The sequence below is a fragment of the Euphorbia lathyris genome, chromosome 9, assembly GCF_963576675.1.
Source record: "Euphorbia lathyris chromosome 9, ddEupLath1.1, whole genome shotgun sequence".
Taxonomy (NCBI): domain Eukaryota; kingdom Viridiplantae; phylum Streptophyta; class Magnoliopsida; order Malpighiales; family Euphorbiaceae; genus Euphorbia; species Euphorbia lathyris.
The window spans coordinates 54,487,292-54,506,529 of NC_088918.1; the positions used below are offsets into that span (position 1 = coordinate 54,487,292).

The following is a 19,238-nucleotide window of genomic DNA, read 5'->3' on the forward strand; positions in this document are numbered from 1 at the left end:
GATCCGTAACCTCCTTCTAGAACTTGGCTGTCCAATTGCAAAATCCACCTTAGTTTACTGTGACAACGTCAGCGCAGTATACCTCAGTGGCAATCCTGTTCAGCACCATCGCACCAAACATGTCGAGATGGACATTCACTTTGTTAGGGAAAAAGTGGCAAAAGGTGAAGTCCGGGTTCTACACGTCCCATCTCGATATCAAATTGCTGACATCTTCACCAAAGGTCTGCCGTCACCGTTTGTTTGAAGACTTCAGGACTAGTCTCAATGTTCGGCCTCCGAACCCCTCGACTAAGGGGGTGTATTAGAGAATATATTAAACAGATAACCTTGCATCTTATAGTTAGTTCCTCATATCTAGGCCTGTATCTTAGACTAGTCATTAAACACAACTCAAACTGTATTCATGTATAAATAGACACTTTGTTATCAATAACAATTACAGAAGAATCCAAGTTGTTACACAATTGGGCTAATGGTTTGCAGTCCTAAAATTTCTTATCATAATGACAATAAATAGCAACCTAAGTGAAGGGTCCTGCTCAGACATGGGAAGCAGGCACATTCAAATTGTAGAACAGCTATTTGGGGGTCATTGGGGTTTAATGACCCTAAAAACAATCGTGCATTCTAAAATCAGGACATTTAGAGACTATTATTTTCAATAACTGACGCTAATAAGGCATTATTGGAGTCAGTTGATTCAAACAACTGACTCCACTGACCTTTAGCTATGGTTATCAGTTACAACCATAGCTAATACAAGCCATTTCTATACTAGTGATACAACGACTAGAAAACCAATTTTGCTAAGCAATGCAATGCAATTAATAATCTAAAGGAAAAGAAAAGGAAATTAAAGCTAAGCTAAGCAAAGTAACATATACATTGATCATCAATCTTATAAAATAACAACAAATGTGATAGCTTAACACACTATACATAAATAGATTGAAGATGGGTCTTTTATTACAAGAATAAAGAACAAATGTTGATGTTGTATAAAATTGAATTGACAAATAAGTGGTGATTATGCAGGACTAGAAGCAGTTTTCTTTTTCCTGAACAGTGATGGAGTAAACCCAACTCTAAGCATCTTTTCAATATCTTCCATTTGAAGTCCTTTCGTTTCAGGAACCAAAAAGTAAATGAAAATTAGTGCAACAAAAGAAACCATTGCAAAGAAGATGAAAGCACCAGCAATTGTGAATGCTTCAACCATTGATAGAAATGTTAAACTGACTATAAGATTCGATGTCCAATTTGCGACAGCTGCTATTCCTCCTCCGATACCTCTGTATCTCAACGGATATATCTCCGAGTTCACGATCCACGGGGCAGTTCCCATCCCTGGTGCATAGAATATGATGTATAAACCAAGACACACAACTGCTAGAAAACCAATTTTGCTCGGACATCCCTCAGTAAACCACGTCCTTTGATCCGCCTTGCAAAATCCTTCTACTTGTTTATCATCTGCTAAGCATGCTCCCGGTTGATACTAATATAATTATTGCACCATTTTGAACCAAAATTAGTTATTGACAAAAGAACATATAGTTGGCAGAAAATAGATATAAAAGAAATATCTTACTGTGTTTTGTTTATTAGCACAAAAGCCACAGCTGTGTTGCAAGCATTTGACGCAACTAAATCTAGAAGATTGGAGTGCAGTAGATTCTAGATCAGCACAGGTATTGTTTCCACCATGAAACTTTCTGGACTCAACAAGATCAACATTCGGGGACTGCAACGAAGCTTCATGGAATACAACTGCTAAAGCAAGGAGGAAGAAGATGATTCCAAACATAGATATAATCATCAATCTTCTTCTTCCATATCTATCTACAAATAGCATACTAATGAATGTGCCTACTAGGTTCAATCCTGAAGTAACTAGAGAAAGAGCTAATGCAACAGAGTTTGAAGCATATCCGGCGAATTGAACAATAGTTGGAGAATAATATAACACAGTATTAATTCCGACAAACTGTTGAGCAACTTGAACTGTAATTCCAGCGTAGAGTGCCCTACGAATAGCGACATCCGTGAAAGCACCTTTGAGTTTTGTCATCATGCCTTTCCCTGTATGTTCGTCCATTTTATGATCAGCTTCAACAGAGTCTCTTAATGCTCTTATTTCTTCTTCTACTTCTTCTTCTGGATATATCTTTGCTAGAATGGCCTTTGCCTCTTCCACCTTGTCCTGATAAAAGGATTACAATTAAATTAAACTTCAACATTCATTTTGAAGGATATGTAAATAAAGTGGAATCAATTAGAACCTCTTTGTAGAGCCATCTAGGTGACTCGGGGAGCGAAAGCATCAACAAAAACTGAATCAAAGGTGGAATAGCAGCTACACCGAGCATCCATCGCCATGTTCCTGGTGTCTGAAACAATTATAAATATGACTCTCAATATATGTAACTTGTAAAAGATAAGATCCATCAAATTTTGAAAAAGTATACCTTGACGAAGGCAAGATTGATGAGATAAGCCAAGAATTGACCTCCAGTGATTAATAAACCATTAGTGCTAACAAGAGCACCTCTTATTCTGGCGGGTGAAACTTCGGATATATAAAGAGGAGCAGTCATGGAAGCCATTCCAACTCCCAAACCAACAAGAAATCTACCAAGAATAATGACGCTATAAGTAGGTGCAAGAGCCATTACTATTGCACCTACGAAGAACACTACATCAGCTGCTAATATGGTTTTTTTCCTTCCAAATTTGTCATTTCCAACTCCTCCAAATGCTGCACCAATTATTGCTCCTCCAACTGTCATACTCACTATCAGTTCCTGTAGAAATGTGCTCTTGTCCACTTTTTCGATATCATCTCTGATGTAAAGTAAGGCACCCGAAATATTACCTACATTTTATTTAAAAAAAATGACAATTATCATATATTATTTAATAAAATCTTGCAAATTCTTTGAAAAGAAATGAAAAAAAAATAGAAAAGTTAAATTACCAGTGTCATAACCAAAAAGGAGACCTCCAATCCCAGCCGAGAACGCAAGTCTCATAATGTAAGGAGTTTTCCATGATACTCTCCAGCATTCTGAGAAGTCTGCATCTTCTGTTCCAACAACACCTCCTTCTACCATTTTTCCTTTTTTCTATTTTCTATTTTTTTTTTAACTTTTTTCTACTTTTTTTTTTTATTTTTTATTTTTTAAAGTGAAGCTTTGTCTTAATGAATTACCTTGATGAACGTAATGCTATTGTCCGTAATGGGTGCATTATATAGACATAGAAAAGTCTACCACTTGTCACATTGTGAAAGAACTTTGTGTGTGTACAATTGTGCATTATTTTCGAAAAAACAGAAAAGAACAAGTACTTGACTGTTTCAAAGATCCACAAAACTTGTCTTTACTTTTATCAAATTATATAGTAAGATCTCAATTCTCTTGGTTCTCATTAATTTCTTTTTCATTTTTCTGTTAAAAAACATTCGTGCAAAGGTATATAGTAATTTCTGTCAATTTAATCCACATGGTTCACGCTTGGAAGTATAAGTTATAAAAAATTGTCAAACAAAGTAAAGATATCCCATAATATGTCCCTAACTATGTGCAGATAAAGAATTTGGTTGTTGGGTTTTGAGACCAGTTATCGGTTGCAATATGCGGTCTCTAACTTGGCAACTAAAATTTGCAACTAAAAGTTCTCTCATTATATAAAATTAATAAACTAATTCTTTAATATCGGAGCGATTAGGATTACGTAAGCACAAAAATATATATGCGAGAAAAAGAACTAAAAATAAGGAAACAAAATATTTTTTGATTAAAAATAGGGTAAAGAGTAAAGAGTAAATATTGATTGAGTAGAAGCAGAGTGTTGAGATTTCCTTTTATGGTTACAGTGTTGAGCTTCCTTGAATAAGGTTGGAGTAAACCCAATTGTGAGCATCTTCTCAACTTGTTCCATATGGAGTCCTTTAGTTTCAGGAACCAACCAATAAATAAAACAAAGCGAAACACAAGAGATAACAGCGAAGAATATGAAAGCACCCGCAACAGTGAAAGCTTCAACCAATGATAGAAATGTTAAACTGACAATAAGATTGGATGTCCAATTTGCAACAGCTGCTATACCTCCGCCGATTCCTCTGTATCTTAACGGATATATCTCCGAGTTAACAATCCATGGCGCGGTTCCCATTCCGGGTGCCGTAGAATATGATGTATAAACCAAGAAAAACAACTGCTAAAAATCCATATTGGTTCGGACATCCCTCTGAAAACCATGTCCTATGTGCTGCTGCGCAGAAATATCTTACATCTCTAACATCTACTAAGCAAGCTCCCGGATGATACTAATTATTCAAAAATTAAAAAAAATGTCAGAAAGTAGATATATAAATATATTTAACGATTCATATTATTCAAACTAATCAAATCTTTCTTGATTACTTTTATAAATTTTCAGCTAATTACTAATGAAAAGTAGCAAGGAATTAAAAACTGTGGGCAATTATAGATAGATTTTTGGGATAAGTTCCAAATTGTGTTCTTATGTTAGTGCAGTTTTAGCCTCGTAAAAAAAGGTCTAACACATCACCATCTCCCTGGACTTGTCATAATAGTAGATTGATTTCCTTAAATTTATAAGTGTCTCACCAACTCCTTTAAACTTTTCGTATCACTAACTCTCGAAACTTGTCTATAAAAGTATATTAGCTCCTTGAACTTTACAGTTGTCTCGCCAACTCTCTAAACTTGCTTATTCCGTAACAACTAAATACAACAATCTATCAAATCTAAATTCTAAAAGTACGTATTCATGTATTCGAGAGTCAATTTTTTCTCTTCTCATACTTTTCAACCTATCATACGAGTTAATGTTGCAAATTTGAGATATCGAATGGATGAGAACTGAAAGTTAGTATTATAGTTTTTGTATTTAATTGTTATTGAATAAGCAAGTTTAGGGAGTTGGTGTGACACTTATAAAGTTTAGGTTGCTAATCTAATTTTATGGACAAGTTCAGAGAGTTGGTGATACAGAATAATCAAGTTTAAGGAGCTTGTGAGACACTTGCAAAATTCAGAAAGCCAATCTATTAGTATGGACAATGTAAGGGAGCTGGTGATGTATTAGGCCTGAAAAAATGATAAATTTTGTTGTTTAACGTTTCAAAATTGGAATATGTTTTGACCTAGATAACACTAAATAGGATTTAAAACAGAATAAAAAAGAAGCTTAACTGGATTTATTTGGTCAGCACAAAAGCCACAGTCGTGTTTCAAGCAGTTGAGGCAACCAGATTTAGAAGATTTGAGTTGATCAGTAGCTGATAAAAATTTGGAACAAGTATGGTTTCCGCCATGAAATTTTCTGGATTGAACTACATCAACATCCGGAGCATGCATTGAAGAATGTTGAAACACAATTGCTAAAGCAAGGAGGAAGAATATGGTTCCAAACATTGATATAATCATCAATCTTCTTCTTCCATATCTATCCACAAATAGCATGCTAATAACTGTTCCCATTAGGTTCAATCCTGAAGTAACTACAGAAAGAGCTAATGCTATAGAGTTTGAAGCATATCCCGCGAATTGAACTATTGTCGGAGAGTAGTACATCACTGTATTAATTCCGACAAACTGTTGAGCAACTTGTACTGTAACTCCGGCGTAAAGTGCCCGCCTAGTTGGTAGGTCGCTGAAAGCTCCTTTGAGTTTTGTAATCAAGTCTTTTCCAGCATCTTGTTCTAATTCCTTTTCAGCTTCAACTGATTCATATAATGCTCTTATCTCTTGTACAACTTCTTCTGCTGGATATATTCTTGATAGAATTTCTTGTGCTTCTTCTACCTTGTTCTTAAATTACATACTAAATTTAATTAAATTATTTTCAACTAGATGGATATAGGAGAAATTTTACAGTACTCCGGAAGTAATACATACGAGCAATGAAAATTATTTTGCCTATCACTACGTGAAGATGATTGGTGCAATGGAAAAAATATATATATATGGTATGAATTGATTGGTATGGAGTATAACTCGGGAGTCCTCTAAAATTTTCCCAGACGTAGTTATGTTAAATGAAGTATAATTAATGAACCTCTCTGTAGAGCCATCTGGGCGACTCGGGGAGCGAAATCATTAAGAAAAACTGAATGACAGGTGGAATAGCAGCTACGCCAAGCATCCATCGCCAAGTGCCGGGTGTCTGAACAATTGTACATGCATAATTACTTCAACAAGGATTAAATCAAGCCTTGATATGATATAAAAGATGTAATAATTAAAGGCTTACTTTGGCAAAGCCGAGATTGATGAGATAAGACAAGAATTGACCACCAGTGATTAACAAACCATTAGTGCTAACAAGAGCACCTCTAATTCTGGCAGGAGAAACTTCAGATATATAAAGAGGAGCAGTCACAGAAGTCATTCCAACTCCTAAACCAACAAGAAACCTACCAAGAATAATGACTTGGTAAATAGGAGCAAGAGCCATTACAATAGCACCAACAAAGAAGACTAAATCAGTTGCTAAAATGGTTTTTTTCCTCCCAAATTTGTCATTTGCATATCCTCCAAATCCTGCTCCAACAATTGCTCCTCCCACCGTCATGCTCACCATCAAAGACTGTTTAATATGTCAGAGATTAATATAAGATATATGATTAGATTAAAAAATATCTTCTTTTTTTGGATAACAACGAAAAACCATATGAATCATTTTATCACGAAAACAGATCCTTCACAGGGTATTTTTCAAAATTTAATTATTATTTCTTTTCACCTGTAGAATTGTACTCTTATCTACCGGCTCAAAATCATCCCTAATGTAAAGCAGCGCACCAGAAATATTGCCTGCACCCCACAGAAAGTTATGCTTTTATCAACTTAATAAGCATATAAGTAATAGAATGAAATATTCTGATCAGTTAATTAAGAGAACATAAAATTACCAGTGTCGTAACCAAAGAGTAGACCTCCAATTCCAGCGGAGAGTGCAAGCCTCATAATATATGGAGTTTCCCATGTTACCCTCAAGCATTCCGAAAAATCAGGTTGTTCTTTCTCAACCATTTTTCCTTTTCTCTCTTTCTTCTGCAAAATGTAGTAAATTGTAAACATGACATGAAATATTTTCTGGATACCCCAATTATATATTAGAAAAGTTTAAAAATAAAACTTAAAAGAAAAATATTCATACATAATTACTGAAGATACGAAAAGTCTATTGATTATTTTGGAGAAATGGTTATTGGTAGCAAGAATTGCATCCTCCCAATTATTTGTAACTTTGCTGATTTGAAATGACAGTCAGTTCATATGAATTTATAGATCCAATTGGGTAAATGTTACAACTATAATATTGCTAAATTTAAACAGGACATTTTTCTTTTGTTTATGGTTGCTTACATTCTCTAAAAGTAATAAAACTTAGTCTGGTTCATAACTATTTAAACCTCCATTTTGATCAGTACACAAAAATCTATATCAGGAAAACAGTTGTGACCATAAGCTGTTAAATGGATAAAATTTAGATAACTTTTAAATATCGGTCTTGCAATATTTTGGTTTCTGTTTTTGTTTTTGGTTTCAATAATATAGTAGGAAAAAACAGCCCAAGCATCTCGATCTTGTTCCTAGGCTTCTTGAATGATTTGTTATAGTCCACATTTTAGGCTTGTTATAATCCAATTAGAAGATATTGAAATATCAGCAAGGATTTTTTCATAATAAGTTGGATTTTTTAAATTTCTAAATTAATCTATTTGAAATATTTACGACTAGTCATAAAAAAAAAATTAAGTTGTGGATTTCATTTAGTGTTGTCACCAACATAATTTTGTGAACCAAAATGATTCCTAACTAGTATAAATAGAGGCTTGGATTATGTATTAAGTGCATCAAGTGAGTAGCAAATAGAAAAAAGAAATTGAAGAGAGAGCAGGCTAAGAAAAATAATTAAAACTGAGGTTGTCGGATTGTATAATAATTAAAAGGGTGAGTGTATATGTCATATGTTATTGATAATAATTTTTTCTTTATTAAATTAAGTCTTCCATATTCAACAAGTGGTAGCAGAGCGGACGGTCAGGGACCGGTACGTGGTCAAGTGCAAGGAGGCAGTCAGGGAGCGGGAGTCAGTCCTTCGGAAGTTCGCGATACGAGATCATGGTGGTACGAGCTATTACTAGTGCATAGTCCGAGACTGGAATCATTAGTCCCGGACCAACCTTACTCGGTTGATTAAAGGAGATAATCAAGTCATCATGACCGTGTCTACCTTGGTAAACACTCTGAAAAAACTCAATATTAATAATTATAGCACTTGCCGACGGAACAAAATTGTCACACCCGACCCTAGACAACCTCAATCGGCATCGGGCATGAAATAGAAAGATCACAATCGACACTTATGAGTCTCCAATATATCCCAACAATATATCCCAATATCATAATATCATATTATATTACAATTGAAATACCAAAGTTCTAACCATAATTCTAATAATAAGCAGCCAACTTCCAAATCCCGCCTAATTGATCGGTAACCTTCTCTATATCTTGTACTTTCTCATCTAAAAACATTAAAACATTTAAAAACGTGAGACAAAAATCTCAGTAAGAAACTATATACATATGTACATTTATAAAGGGATTTAATCAAAACCTTATAAAATATACTCAAAATATAAAGTTCATATAACTTTATATATAATGCATCTTATCAAAACGAATCAAAACAAATAAACTTTTCATCAAACCAATTCATAATCAAATAAATGTTTTATCAAACCAACTTGTAATCAAATAAAACATTGTATCCATCCTCGAGTTTCTCCCCTTAAGTATCAATCTATAACCACATATATAGTCGAGACGTCTCTTAACATTGCCTATCCCATATGGTCTTACCCAACACTTCGCTGCCATACCCAATAGGTCTTCAGACTGTGTACACAGGCCATGTCCCTCACTGAACATGGTCTTCAAATATAAAACCACCAATCCGGATAACTCTCGATGGATATAAAATCATAAAATCATAACATGCTCAATTTCCTTTCACAATCAAATTCCAAACTATTTCATAATTATAAATCATTTGGCTTCAATTAGCCCTTTTGTATCATAAAAATCATATTTGGACTTCAATCCAAAATAATAACAACAATAACCGCAGCAGATTTCTCAATCCAAAAACAATTCGTAAGAAATCATCAAATTCATTTTATTCAATATATATATACATTGAAGCCAAAAATGTATATATGTAAATCAACCAAATCAAGCCTTAAATCAAGCCTTAAATCAAGTAAAATCAGAAATTCACATAGAAGCATAATCAATAGCTTCATTTGAACCGTAATTTCACAATAAAAAGCAAAACCATGAAAAACCCCAATTTTACAAAATTCCTGTATAACCTTAAAATATCACTTTCTGAAAATTCTTTGATTATATATATATATCTATAGGCATAAAACTCAAAATATAGTTGATAGTTACTTACCTTGGCTAAAATACACCCGTTCAATTCTCCTCTAAATCCTGCCTAAGACGTTTTCCTCCAAACATTGCCAAAACTCAAAAACTTTTCGGTTAGGACTTAGATCTATACATAAGAATGCTATGTTTCCACTTTCGAGTGATTCGGACGGTCGAATCTCCATAAATCAAAGAAACGGTAGAGAAACAGTCGAAAAACGATTTGATAAAAATAACAGATGAAAAGCAGAAAAGAAAAAGAAAAAGAAAACATAATCCATTATCTCCAACCTCTTCACCTCTTCGCATTTATATATTCCAAATCTGGCAAATATCCAGTTTGATCCTCTATCTTTATATAATCTTTTAAAAATTACTCTAAACTTTTAATTTACATATAAAACCATCAAATTAACTCCAAAATTTTTCCATAGCACCAAATAAAAATCATACACCTAATAATTATCATATATACTAATATCAAAATATAAATTATAGAAATTTAGTCACGGACGTGACAAAAATGACCTTAAAAAGTGGAAGGTCAAGTGTAGTATTAAGCAATGTATGCTTTATCAATTTCAGTGAAGGACGATTTGCTGAAACGCATCAATGATACCAAAACCCCAAAAGAAGTATGAGATGCTCTTGTCAGAGTATTTGCAAGAATGAACGGTGTTATTCTTCAACAATTTGAGAACTAGTTAGGGTTGGTCTCGCAAAATGACACGATGGTGAGTTAATACTTTACTTAAGTTAAAACTTTATGTAAAGAAATTTCAAATTGGATCCTGAAAATAAAATTACTGCAGTGAGAATGAGAAGAAAATGGTCTATGGGTTGCGTCCCGAATTTAATGAGTGTGTCACAGCAACTTGTGGATGGGTTCGAATCACATCCGGGTCTAGTGGGGATTTTTCTTTCTTCTTTAATGTAAACGCATTATGCGCAAATTTTTTTTTTAAAAAAAAAAACATATTCATATGATTCAATTTTTATATCACACTTTTAAGTTTTAAAATTATCATGTATTTTTTTTGAAAGCAAAATTTCTATGTATCATTGTACTTTATTACCTTAATGTAAACTGAAAATTTAGGACTCCAGTTTTAAAAATTATATCTATTAGACTTATCAAGCACATGTTTTGGTTCGGCTGTTAGCTAGATATTGTGGTTGTTATTAGTTTTTTATTTTTATATTGTTAACTGATTAATTATTAGTAGTTGGTAAAATTTTGATTAACTGTTGATAGTATGTAAAATGCCTAATATTAACATGTTTTTAATAAATTACGAGAATAAAAGTTCTAATAAATAAATTAATATAAAAAATCTAAATAACTAAATAAAAATAAAAAATAATTCATTGAACAAAGATTTTCTTTTGAAGAAATTAAGTTAACCTTGTTCTTTCCGCAATAATATTATAGAGATATGAACAATGTTAATTAAAAAATGTGTTTATGGAAATCAGAATGATAATTTTGTCAACATCAAATAAATACAAGCAGTTATTCATGAAAAGCTAAAAAACGCTAATGTTTCTATATAAAAAAAAGCTAAAAGCAACGGTTATGTAAACCTAACCAAACACCATATTTCCTGCGGATTGGAGTGAAACGTTTAACGTTACTCTGAAAAGCTGAAACAAAGTTCGATGATTCTCAAACACATTTGAAATCACTAATAAAAAAACCATGTTGTACATATATTTTTGGAAGAAACCCTAATATATGCTTATTGTGACCTAGTCTCTATAGCTCAATTAAAGGTTTGGCCGATTCTAAAATTTTGCTCCTTCGACAATAGTGATTGTATTTTAATTTTTTTTGGTATAGACGAACGATCTAATGGATGAAGGTGTTAGGTAAAACCCTGTATCGGGAATAAATATTTAATTTGAGTTGATAAAATAACAAAAAAATAAAAAAGAACAATAAAATAAATGATCAAGGATCAGGACCGTTCCTAGGCATGAACAAGAATGGTGTCTGTCCAGGGTCCAAAAATGTAGGGGCCCCAAAATAATAGTTTTTTTCCAAAAATAATAATAATATAGAAATTAAATCTTAAAAGTTACAACAGTTACAGAAATAATTTTAGGTCTAAATAATTCACATCACACATCTAGGCACGAGGAAGGGGTCTAAAAATAAATTTTTATAAAAATATACAGAAATTAAAATCTCAAGACAATAAATATAATTCATAGGCTTAAAGAGTCCCAACTAGGGATGCAACTGGGGCGGGGAATACCCGTACCCGTCGGGGCGGGGACGGGAAATGGTATCCCCGCCCCGCGGGGATCCCCGTACCCGCCCCAATAATACCCCGACGGGGATTCCCCGTTTAAACCCCGTTTAGATATGATTTTTAAAAAATATATACTTGTGAGGGGGTTCGAACCTCTGACCTGTTGATACAAGTCCAACCATCTTAACCGTTTGAACCAAGGCTATTTCTTATCAATCATTCACTAATTAATTAAAACATATTAAAAATTATAATTTTTCAAAATCAAATATTTTATTTTGTAGACCTAATAACCTAATAGAATACAAAAACACCAACACGATTCTTTATCTGTCTTCTTTTTTTTCTCTCCATTCCAGCCGCCAACCTAGGGTTTATTATCTTCTTCAACCTCCACTCCACTCCACCTCGCAGCCGCCAGCCTCCACTCCACCTCCGCACCCCGACGACCTCACACCACCACCCCGACCTCGCACACCGCACGACGGCGCCACCCCGACGACCTCGCACGGCGGCGCCACCCCGACATTACCGTTCCAAGTAAGAAATTTATTTGAAATTGCTGCCATAATCACGTTATTTTTTTTAATAGTAGTCATAATTATCTTAGCATTAGTATGTAAAGAATATTGAGTCGAGTGGCAACTGTGGATTGGTGAAATTTCTTATGATTTCCATTACTTTGAAGATGATTTTCTAGTATGTAGGAATTTGGTTTCAATTTTTAGGTGATTTTAAATTTATAATTGATAATTTGATAGTAAATGGGTAAACGGGGATTCCCCGTACCCGCGGGGATCCCCGTGGGGCGGGGACGGGGACAGTTTTTGTCCCCATTTAGTTGGCGGGGACGGGGACGGGGAATCCCCGTTTAGGCGGGGACGGGGATGGGAAACCAAATCCCCGCCCCGCCCCGCCCCGCCACGTTTACATCCCTAGTCCCAACACACAAATTTATGACTTGGTTTAAGACTTGGTACAACCCAAAGTCATCACTCTTTTTGGTTTGCACAACCAAAAAAATTACTCTGAGGTATAATAATTTTTCGCATGTTAATGAAGAAGATGTTTTTTCAGAAATGAAAGTGTTGCAAATGTTCTGGCTAAAATTGTTGATTTCGACATTTGAAATTCTTGAGTTTGTCAAAGCAGCGGATCCTTATCCAAATATTTCAATTGCTTTTTGAATCTTTTTAACTATGCTAGTGACCATTGTATCTACTGAAAGAATTTTTTTAGAGTTAAAATTATTGAAAAACTATTTGAGATCATCAACGTCTCAAAAAAGATTAAATACTTTAGCAAATTTACCTACTGAGAGAAATATATTAGAAAATATTGATATAGAGACTATTTTTAGTGATTTTACATCTAGAAATACTCGTAAGTAATGTTTTGTATGAGCAATTGGATATTTAATGCGAAAAAAATATTTTTTTTATTTGAAATTTGATATTTTTATTAGATTTCTTATTAAGTGTAATTAAAAAATGTGTCATTTTTAACTAATTTTCTTTTACATAATTGTTTTTTTTTTACTTTATCTTTACTTATACTTATTTATTAGGACCCTCATTTGGTACTTCGTCCATGAGCCTCCAGAATCTCAAGATCGGCCATGCCAGAGATTTGGTGGTACGACAGTGTGTCTACACGGGCGGGAAATTAGTTCACCAAAGAAGTGTAAGTGGTACAAAACGAATGGAGAAAATAACCCTAAAAAGCCCTTAACCTCAATCTACTTAAAGCCTCACAAATCTCTCTTAGAGAATATCTTCCAAATTAGCAATAAAGTTGATGAGGACTTTTATTACTCAAAACAGGAGTAGGAAATATATTAATAAGAAATGATGCATGTAGAATACAGTCAGACCAAAAAGTAAGTGGCAAGGAAGATTGAAAACGCAAAGACCTTGTAACATCCCCAAAACCCTAACATATGAGTCTTCCCACATTCATATATATTTTCATGATTGAATACATACATTTTAGATTCATCTCATTGTCAGTAGAAGTTTTGTATGCATTAACGATTGGTTAATTGAGTTAGGACTTAAATGAATGAATTAATGAATTCATATGTCCTAAATTGATTAACTTACATTTGTGGAGGGCTGGATTGGAGGTTTGTGAGCAAGCACGAGGTGTCACTCAAGTAAGACAAAGTATGCCTCTTTGTTTTAACAATGATTGATACAACTCATTTCTCCTCATTTCACAATTTCGACCAAAACTTCAGCAAACCTTCCTTTGATATACCCTAACATCCTCCAAACAAAACTCTTCCAATTTCTTCCATTTTCAAGCCAAACAAGTCAAGTTAGGAAGCATACTAGGTGATAGACACAAGTTGAAGGTTAGTATGCTGTTTTAGCTTGTTTTCTATGAGTTGGAGATTCTGAAAAAAAACCTAGGTATGATCATAGAATTTGTTGTGGATGAGTTGTGATTGAGCTTGTTGAGTTTTGGTGTTGTTTTCATTGGTTTTAGGCTGTCCAAATGAAAGATATGTATCAAGTGCCCTAAACAGAAATCTAGGGTACTGCTTTCAGTCATTTTGGAGCCTGTTTTTCATATTGATATTGTTCGAATTTGAAGATACATAAAGAATAACATATGTTCCTATATGTGTTATGAAACCCTCTGTAAAATATGGGACTTTAATTCCATATATAGATGAAGAAAACCTAGATGGAACATGACTGCCTCGAAATTGAATGTCATGTGAGGCAGCCATGTTGATGTAGCATTTTGAGGACCTTAGATTCATAATTTGAGAAAGTTTATTTATACAAAAGTGTTCCTAACTACTTGAAGTATATGTCTGTAAAAGGATTTGGCAATCCATTGTGTTTATTGTTAGCTAGGTGGAGTGAATTATGGTAGATGCAAATCTGAATAGTCTGTTTCTTGGCTGGAAACAGGACCGAATCATTTTGTATGCCATATATTGTGTAGAAGTGATATTAAAATGAATTTTGGATATGTTATACCCATATATGTCTAGTTTCAGTAGGTTCAAGAATCAGGGCATTTGGATTTATATAGAGAGAGTTATGGCAGAATGTGTGCAAGTAGGTCATGTGATGATCTAAGACAAAAGGATTAGATTGCATGAACTTTGTGGCATTAGTGTCTTGTAAATCATATAGCATTCCTTAGTTTATATTTTCATTAAGTTTATGTTAAGGCTAATTGTATCAATGTTATGTGACATTAGGAGGGCAAGGTGCAATTGAACGCACACCCGATCGTGTTGAATAGATCGAACCAAGTGCGACGGTAAGCATATTGCTTATATATGTGTATGAATGTATTGTGCCTTGTGACTTGTTGAGTGTGAGATGTGGTTGAATCTGATGTGAATGATGTGGATAATGTTTGAGTGTTTATGATACGTCATGATTGATAAGAAAGTGTTATGATTGAGTATGTTGCAGTGTTATGCGTAAATACGGCATGTTAAGCCTTGTGCACATACTGGAACTGAATAATGGTTGGATTATAAATGAATATGAGCTTGCTTAGATGGATATGTGAAATGGTCCAAGTTGAGAGTGCTATCCGAATATTGTGAGCCGGAAGGACATGTGTTGAGATATATGAGTACGTGAGTGAGTGTAACTCCTCCGTAGCACAGATGATTGTATTCCGAATTTAGTGAGCCGGAATACAGATTGGGCCCAAGGACCATTTTATATATATTGTCTAAGTACAGCAAGGCCTTTCTAAAATAAGTATTACTATAATAAGTGAAACGGGTGAATAAAGTCTAACTTGGTATTGATGATATATTTTGATTTGTGCTCTTTACATTACTTTTGTATATACATATATGCGTAATATGTTTATTGAGTAGGCAGCTCACCCCTTGCCAACAGATTTTACAGGTTAGGTGGAGTTCTTCTTGCTTAAGGTCGCACCAGCAGTGTCAGTCCATTCTCATCTAGGCATTTTGGAGTCTTGTGAATGTACTTTTGTTTTGTAAATCCTCTGTGTAGGATAATGACTTAAACGTGTATTGTAAATTATAAATGCTTTCTCTTATGTATAATATGTAAAATTTATATGAGATTGAAGTTTATATGATTGAGAATTGAAAACATGTCTATGACTGATATTGTGTGAGATATCATGTGATCCAAATGAGGGGGTTACATTTAGTGGTATCAGAGCGGGTCTACTTTCCTAGTGATTAGGTTGTGTATGACTTGTTTTGGATTCCTAGGTTAAGACCACATAATCATGTTTTCTTATTCTAAAGCATGTTAACATGGTCATGTTTCATGTAGGGTTATGGAGTCTGATGGTGAGAATGGACAATCCGGTAATGTGTCTAGTCATGGTTCAGTTGGTCATGTTCATGAGTCTGGGGGCTCAGAACATATAGGAGCTTCAGGACATGCAGGTTATCCACAGGGTTACAACCAGTTTGAAGAAATGATGGGAATCTATTTGGCTCAAGGTCAGCCTCAGCCACGTGTTCAAGCTCGTCGAGATGCGCCAGTCTTTGATAAAAATTTTGAAAGGCTTAAAAAGATGGGCGCAACAGAGTTTGAGGGTAGTACAGATCCTGATATAGCTGATAAATGGTGGGCCAAGATTGAAGATGTACTTGAGAACACAGAATGTCGACGAGACTCAATGGTCAAATATGTTTCTAATCTTTTCACTGGAGAAGCTTTAGAATGGTGGAGATCTATAAAAAGGACAAGAATTAGAACTGAAATAACATGGGATATTTTCAAGAAGTTGTTCACTAATAAGTACATGTCAATGATATACAAAGATAGGAAACAAACAGAGTTTTTGACCCTTATGCAGGAGGATATCTCTGTGGCTGAATACGAGCTTAAGTTTAACCCCTTAGCCAAATATGCACCTGCAAATGTGGCTACAGAAGAAGCAAAATGTCGTAGGTTTGAACATGGTCTACACCCATATGTTAGAATTGGGATTCATGCACATGAAACTAGCTTTAGATTGTTAGTAGAATCTGCACTCAGAGCTGAGGAAATTGTGAAAGATAGAGAACAACTTTTTGTAACCAAAAGGGCTAGATTTGATATAGAGGGCCAGTCTAGCAGGCCAACAAAGAGAGGTGGATTCTCAGTTTCTTCTAGAGGCTATTCTCAACAATTTAGAGGTGGTAGTAGTAGTATCCATCGTGGTGGGACTAGATCACGGGGCGGATTTGGAGATGTTTTGAGTAGTGCTCCATCTGTGGGTAGTAACAGATTTTCAGGTGGTCGGTTTAATAGTGGGTATAGAGGAGGAGCGAGAACAACATCTTTTCCAGCTTGTCAGACATGTGGATGGGTACACAGAGGTGAGTGTTGGGGACCTTCCCTGGTTTGTGGTAGATGTGGCCGATCTCACACAGGAGAGTGTTATGGTTCATTTAAGAAGGGTACATGTTTTGAGTGTGGAGAAACAAGCCATTATCGTAATGATTGTCCCTTACTAGTTGATAGAGGAGAGAGAGTTCAACCTCAGTCTAATATAGGAGGTGGTACAGCTGGAGTGGATAGAGGCAGAGGCAGAGGTCGAGGAGGAGGTAGATGGGGTAGACATGATGCTCCTATGGGCGGACAGACACAAACTTTACCACGAAATAGAGCCTTCAATATGACGAGAGGTGAAGCTCAAACAGCACCAGAGGTTATATCCGGTACAATTTCTATCCTTGATACCTTAGCTTTTGTTTTGATTGACCCTGGATCCACTCATTCATACATAACACCTGAGTTTATATTGAAAATAAATGGGAAGGTAGAACCATTAGGATATGGTGTGGGAGTTATCCTGCCAGTTGGAAATAATGTTATTGTAAATCAGGTTCTGAGAGATTGTCCTATAAAAGTGAGGAGAAGTGAGTTCCCTATAGATTTAGTAGTTATAGGGTTTAGAGAATTTGATATTATTTTGGGAATGGATTGGCTGTGTAAATATGAAGCTAAAGTGGATTGTTGTTCAAAGGAAGTTGTATTACATTGTAATTCAGAATCAACTGTGTTATTTGTTGGGGAGAGAAAGGTTGTGCCATCTTGTTTAATATCTGCAATTCAAGCAATTAGATGGATTAGAAATGGGTGTGAGGCATATTTAGCTCATGTTGTGGACACTAGGGAGGATGGAGGCAAATTGGAGAATATTCCAGTGGTGAGAGATTTTGCAGATGTATTCGTAGATGAACTACCAGGATTACCACCTCATAGGGAGATTGATTTTCCTATTGAGACCATGCCAGGAGTATCTCCTATATCAATTGCTCCATATAGAATGGCTCCAATGGAATTACAAGAATTGAAGAAACAAATAGAAGAACTACTTGAAAAGGGGTTTATACGACCCAGTACTTCACCGTGGGGAGCACCTGTATTATTTGTGAAGAAGAAAGATGGAAGTATGCGATTGTGTATTGATTACAGACAATTGAACAGAATGACAGTGAAAAACAAGTATCCATTGCCTCGGATTGATGATTTGCTAGATCAACTTAGAAGAGCTCGTCATTTTTCAAAGATTGATCTAAGATCGGGCTATTGGCAGTTGAGAGTTGCAGAAGCTGACATACCTAAAACTGCTTTTCGCACAAGGTATGGTCATTTTGAGTTTCTTGTGATGCCTTTTGGCTTGACTAATGCTCCTGCAGCTTTCATGGCATTAATGAACAAGACTTTTCAGCCATATCCAGATAAGTTTGTTGTGGTATTCATTGATGATATCCTAGTGTATTCAAGAACTGTGGGTGAGCATGAACAACATTTGAGAATTGTTTTAAAAATTTTAAGAGATAATCAGATGTATGCAAAGCTGAGCAAATGTGAATTTTGGATGGATGAAGTTGTATTCCTTGGTCATGTGGTGTCAGGTGAAGGGGTTCAACCCGACCCTTCCAAAATTAAAGCTATTGATGAATGGGAACCGCCAAAGAACGTTACAGAGCTTAGGAGTTTTCTTGGGTTAGCTGGTTATTACAGGAGATTTGTAGAGGGTTTTTCTCTGATTGCAGGTCCATTAACTAAATTGCTGAGAAAGGGCGTTGTATTCCAGTGGAATGATAAATGTCACCAAAGCTTTGAGGAACTAAAGAAGAGATTGACTTCTGCACCAGTGTTAGTGTTACCTTCTGAAGGTGGTGGCTTTGTTGTTTATACAGATGCCTCGGGACAAGGTTTGGGATGTGTTCTAATGCAAAATGGGAAAGTCATTGCATATGCTTCTAGGCAACTGAGACCTTATGAGATGAATTACCCCACACACGACTTAGAGTTGGCAGCAGTCATCCATGCATTGAAGGTATGGAGACATTACCTATATGGGGAGACATTTCAGATTCTCACTGATCACAAGAGTTTGAAGTACATCTTTACACAAAAGGAGTTGAACCTAAGACAAAGGAGATGGATTGAGCTATTAAAAGATTATGATTGTACAATAGATTACCATCCAGGAAAAGCTAATGTGGTTGCAGATGCTTTGAGTAGAAAGAGTGTTGATG

The 19,238-nt window shown here is 35.0% G+C and overlaps 1 protein-coding gene and 1 pseudogene across 1 annotated transcript; both read right to left on the reverse strand.

Moving 5' to 3' along the window:
• Window positions 1-969: 969 nt before the first annotated feature.
• Window positions 970-3,116, reverse strand: LOC136206636 (inositol transporter 4-like). Its single transcript, XM_065997779.1, has 5 exons — window positions 2,981-3,116; window positions 2,472-2,878; window positions 2,286-2,393; window positions 1,595-2,206; window positions 970-1,501 (listed from the first exon to the last, which is right to left on the reverse strand). The coding sequence occupies exons 1-5, from the start codon at window positions 3,114-3,116 to the stop codon at window positions 1,031-1,033; spliced, it is 1,734 nt and encodes a 577-aa protein (XP_065853851.1). The 3' UTR covers window positions 970-1,030.
• Window positions 3,117-3,801: 685 nt separating this feature from the next.
• On the reverse strand, window positions 3,802-17,308 carry LOC136207375 (inositol transporter 4-like; annotated as a pseudogene).
• Between the last annotated feature and the right edge of the window lie 1,930 nt (window positions 17,309-19,238).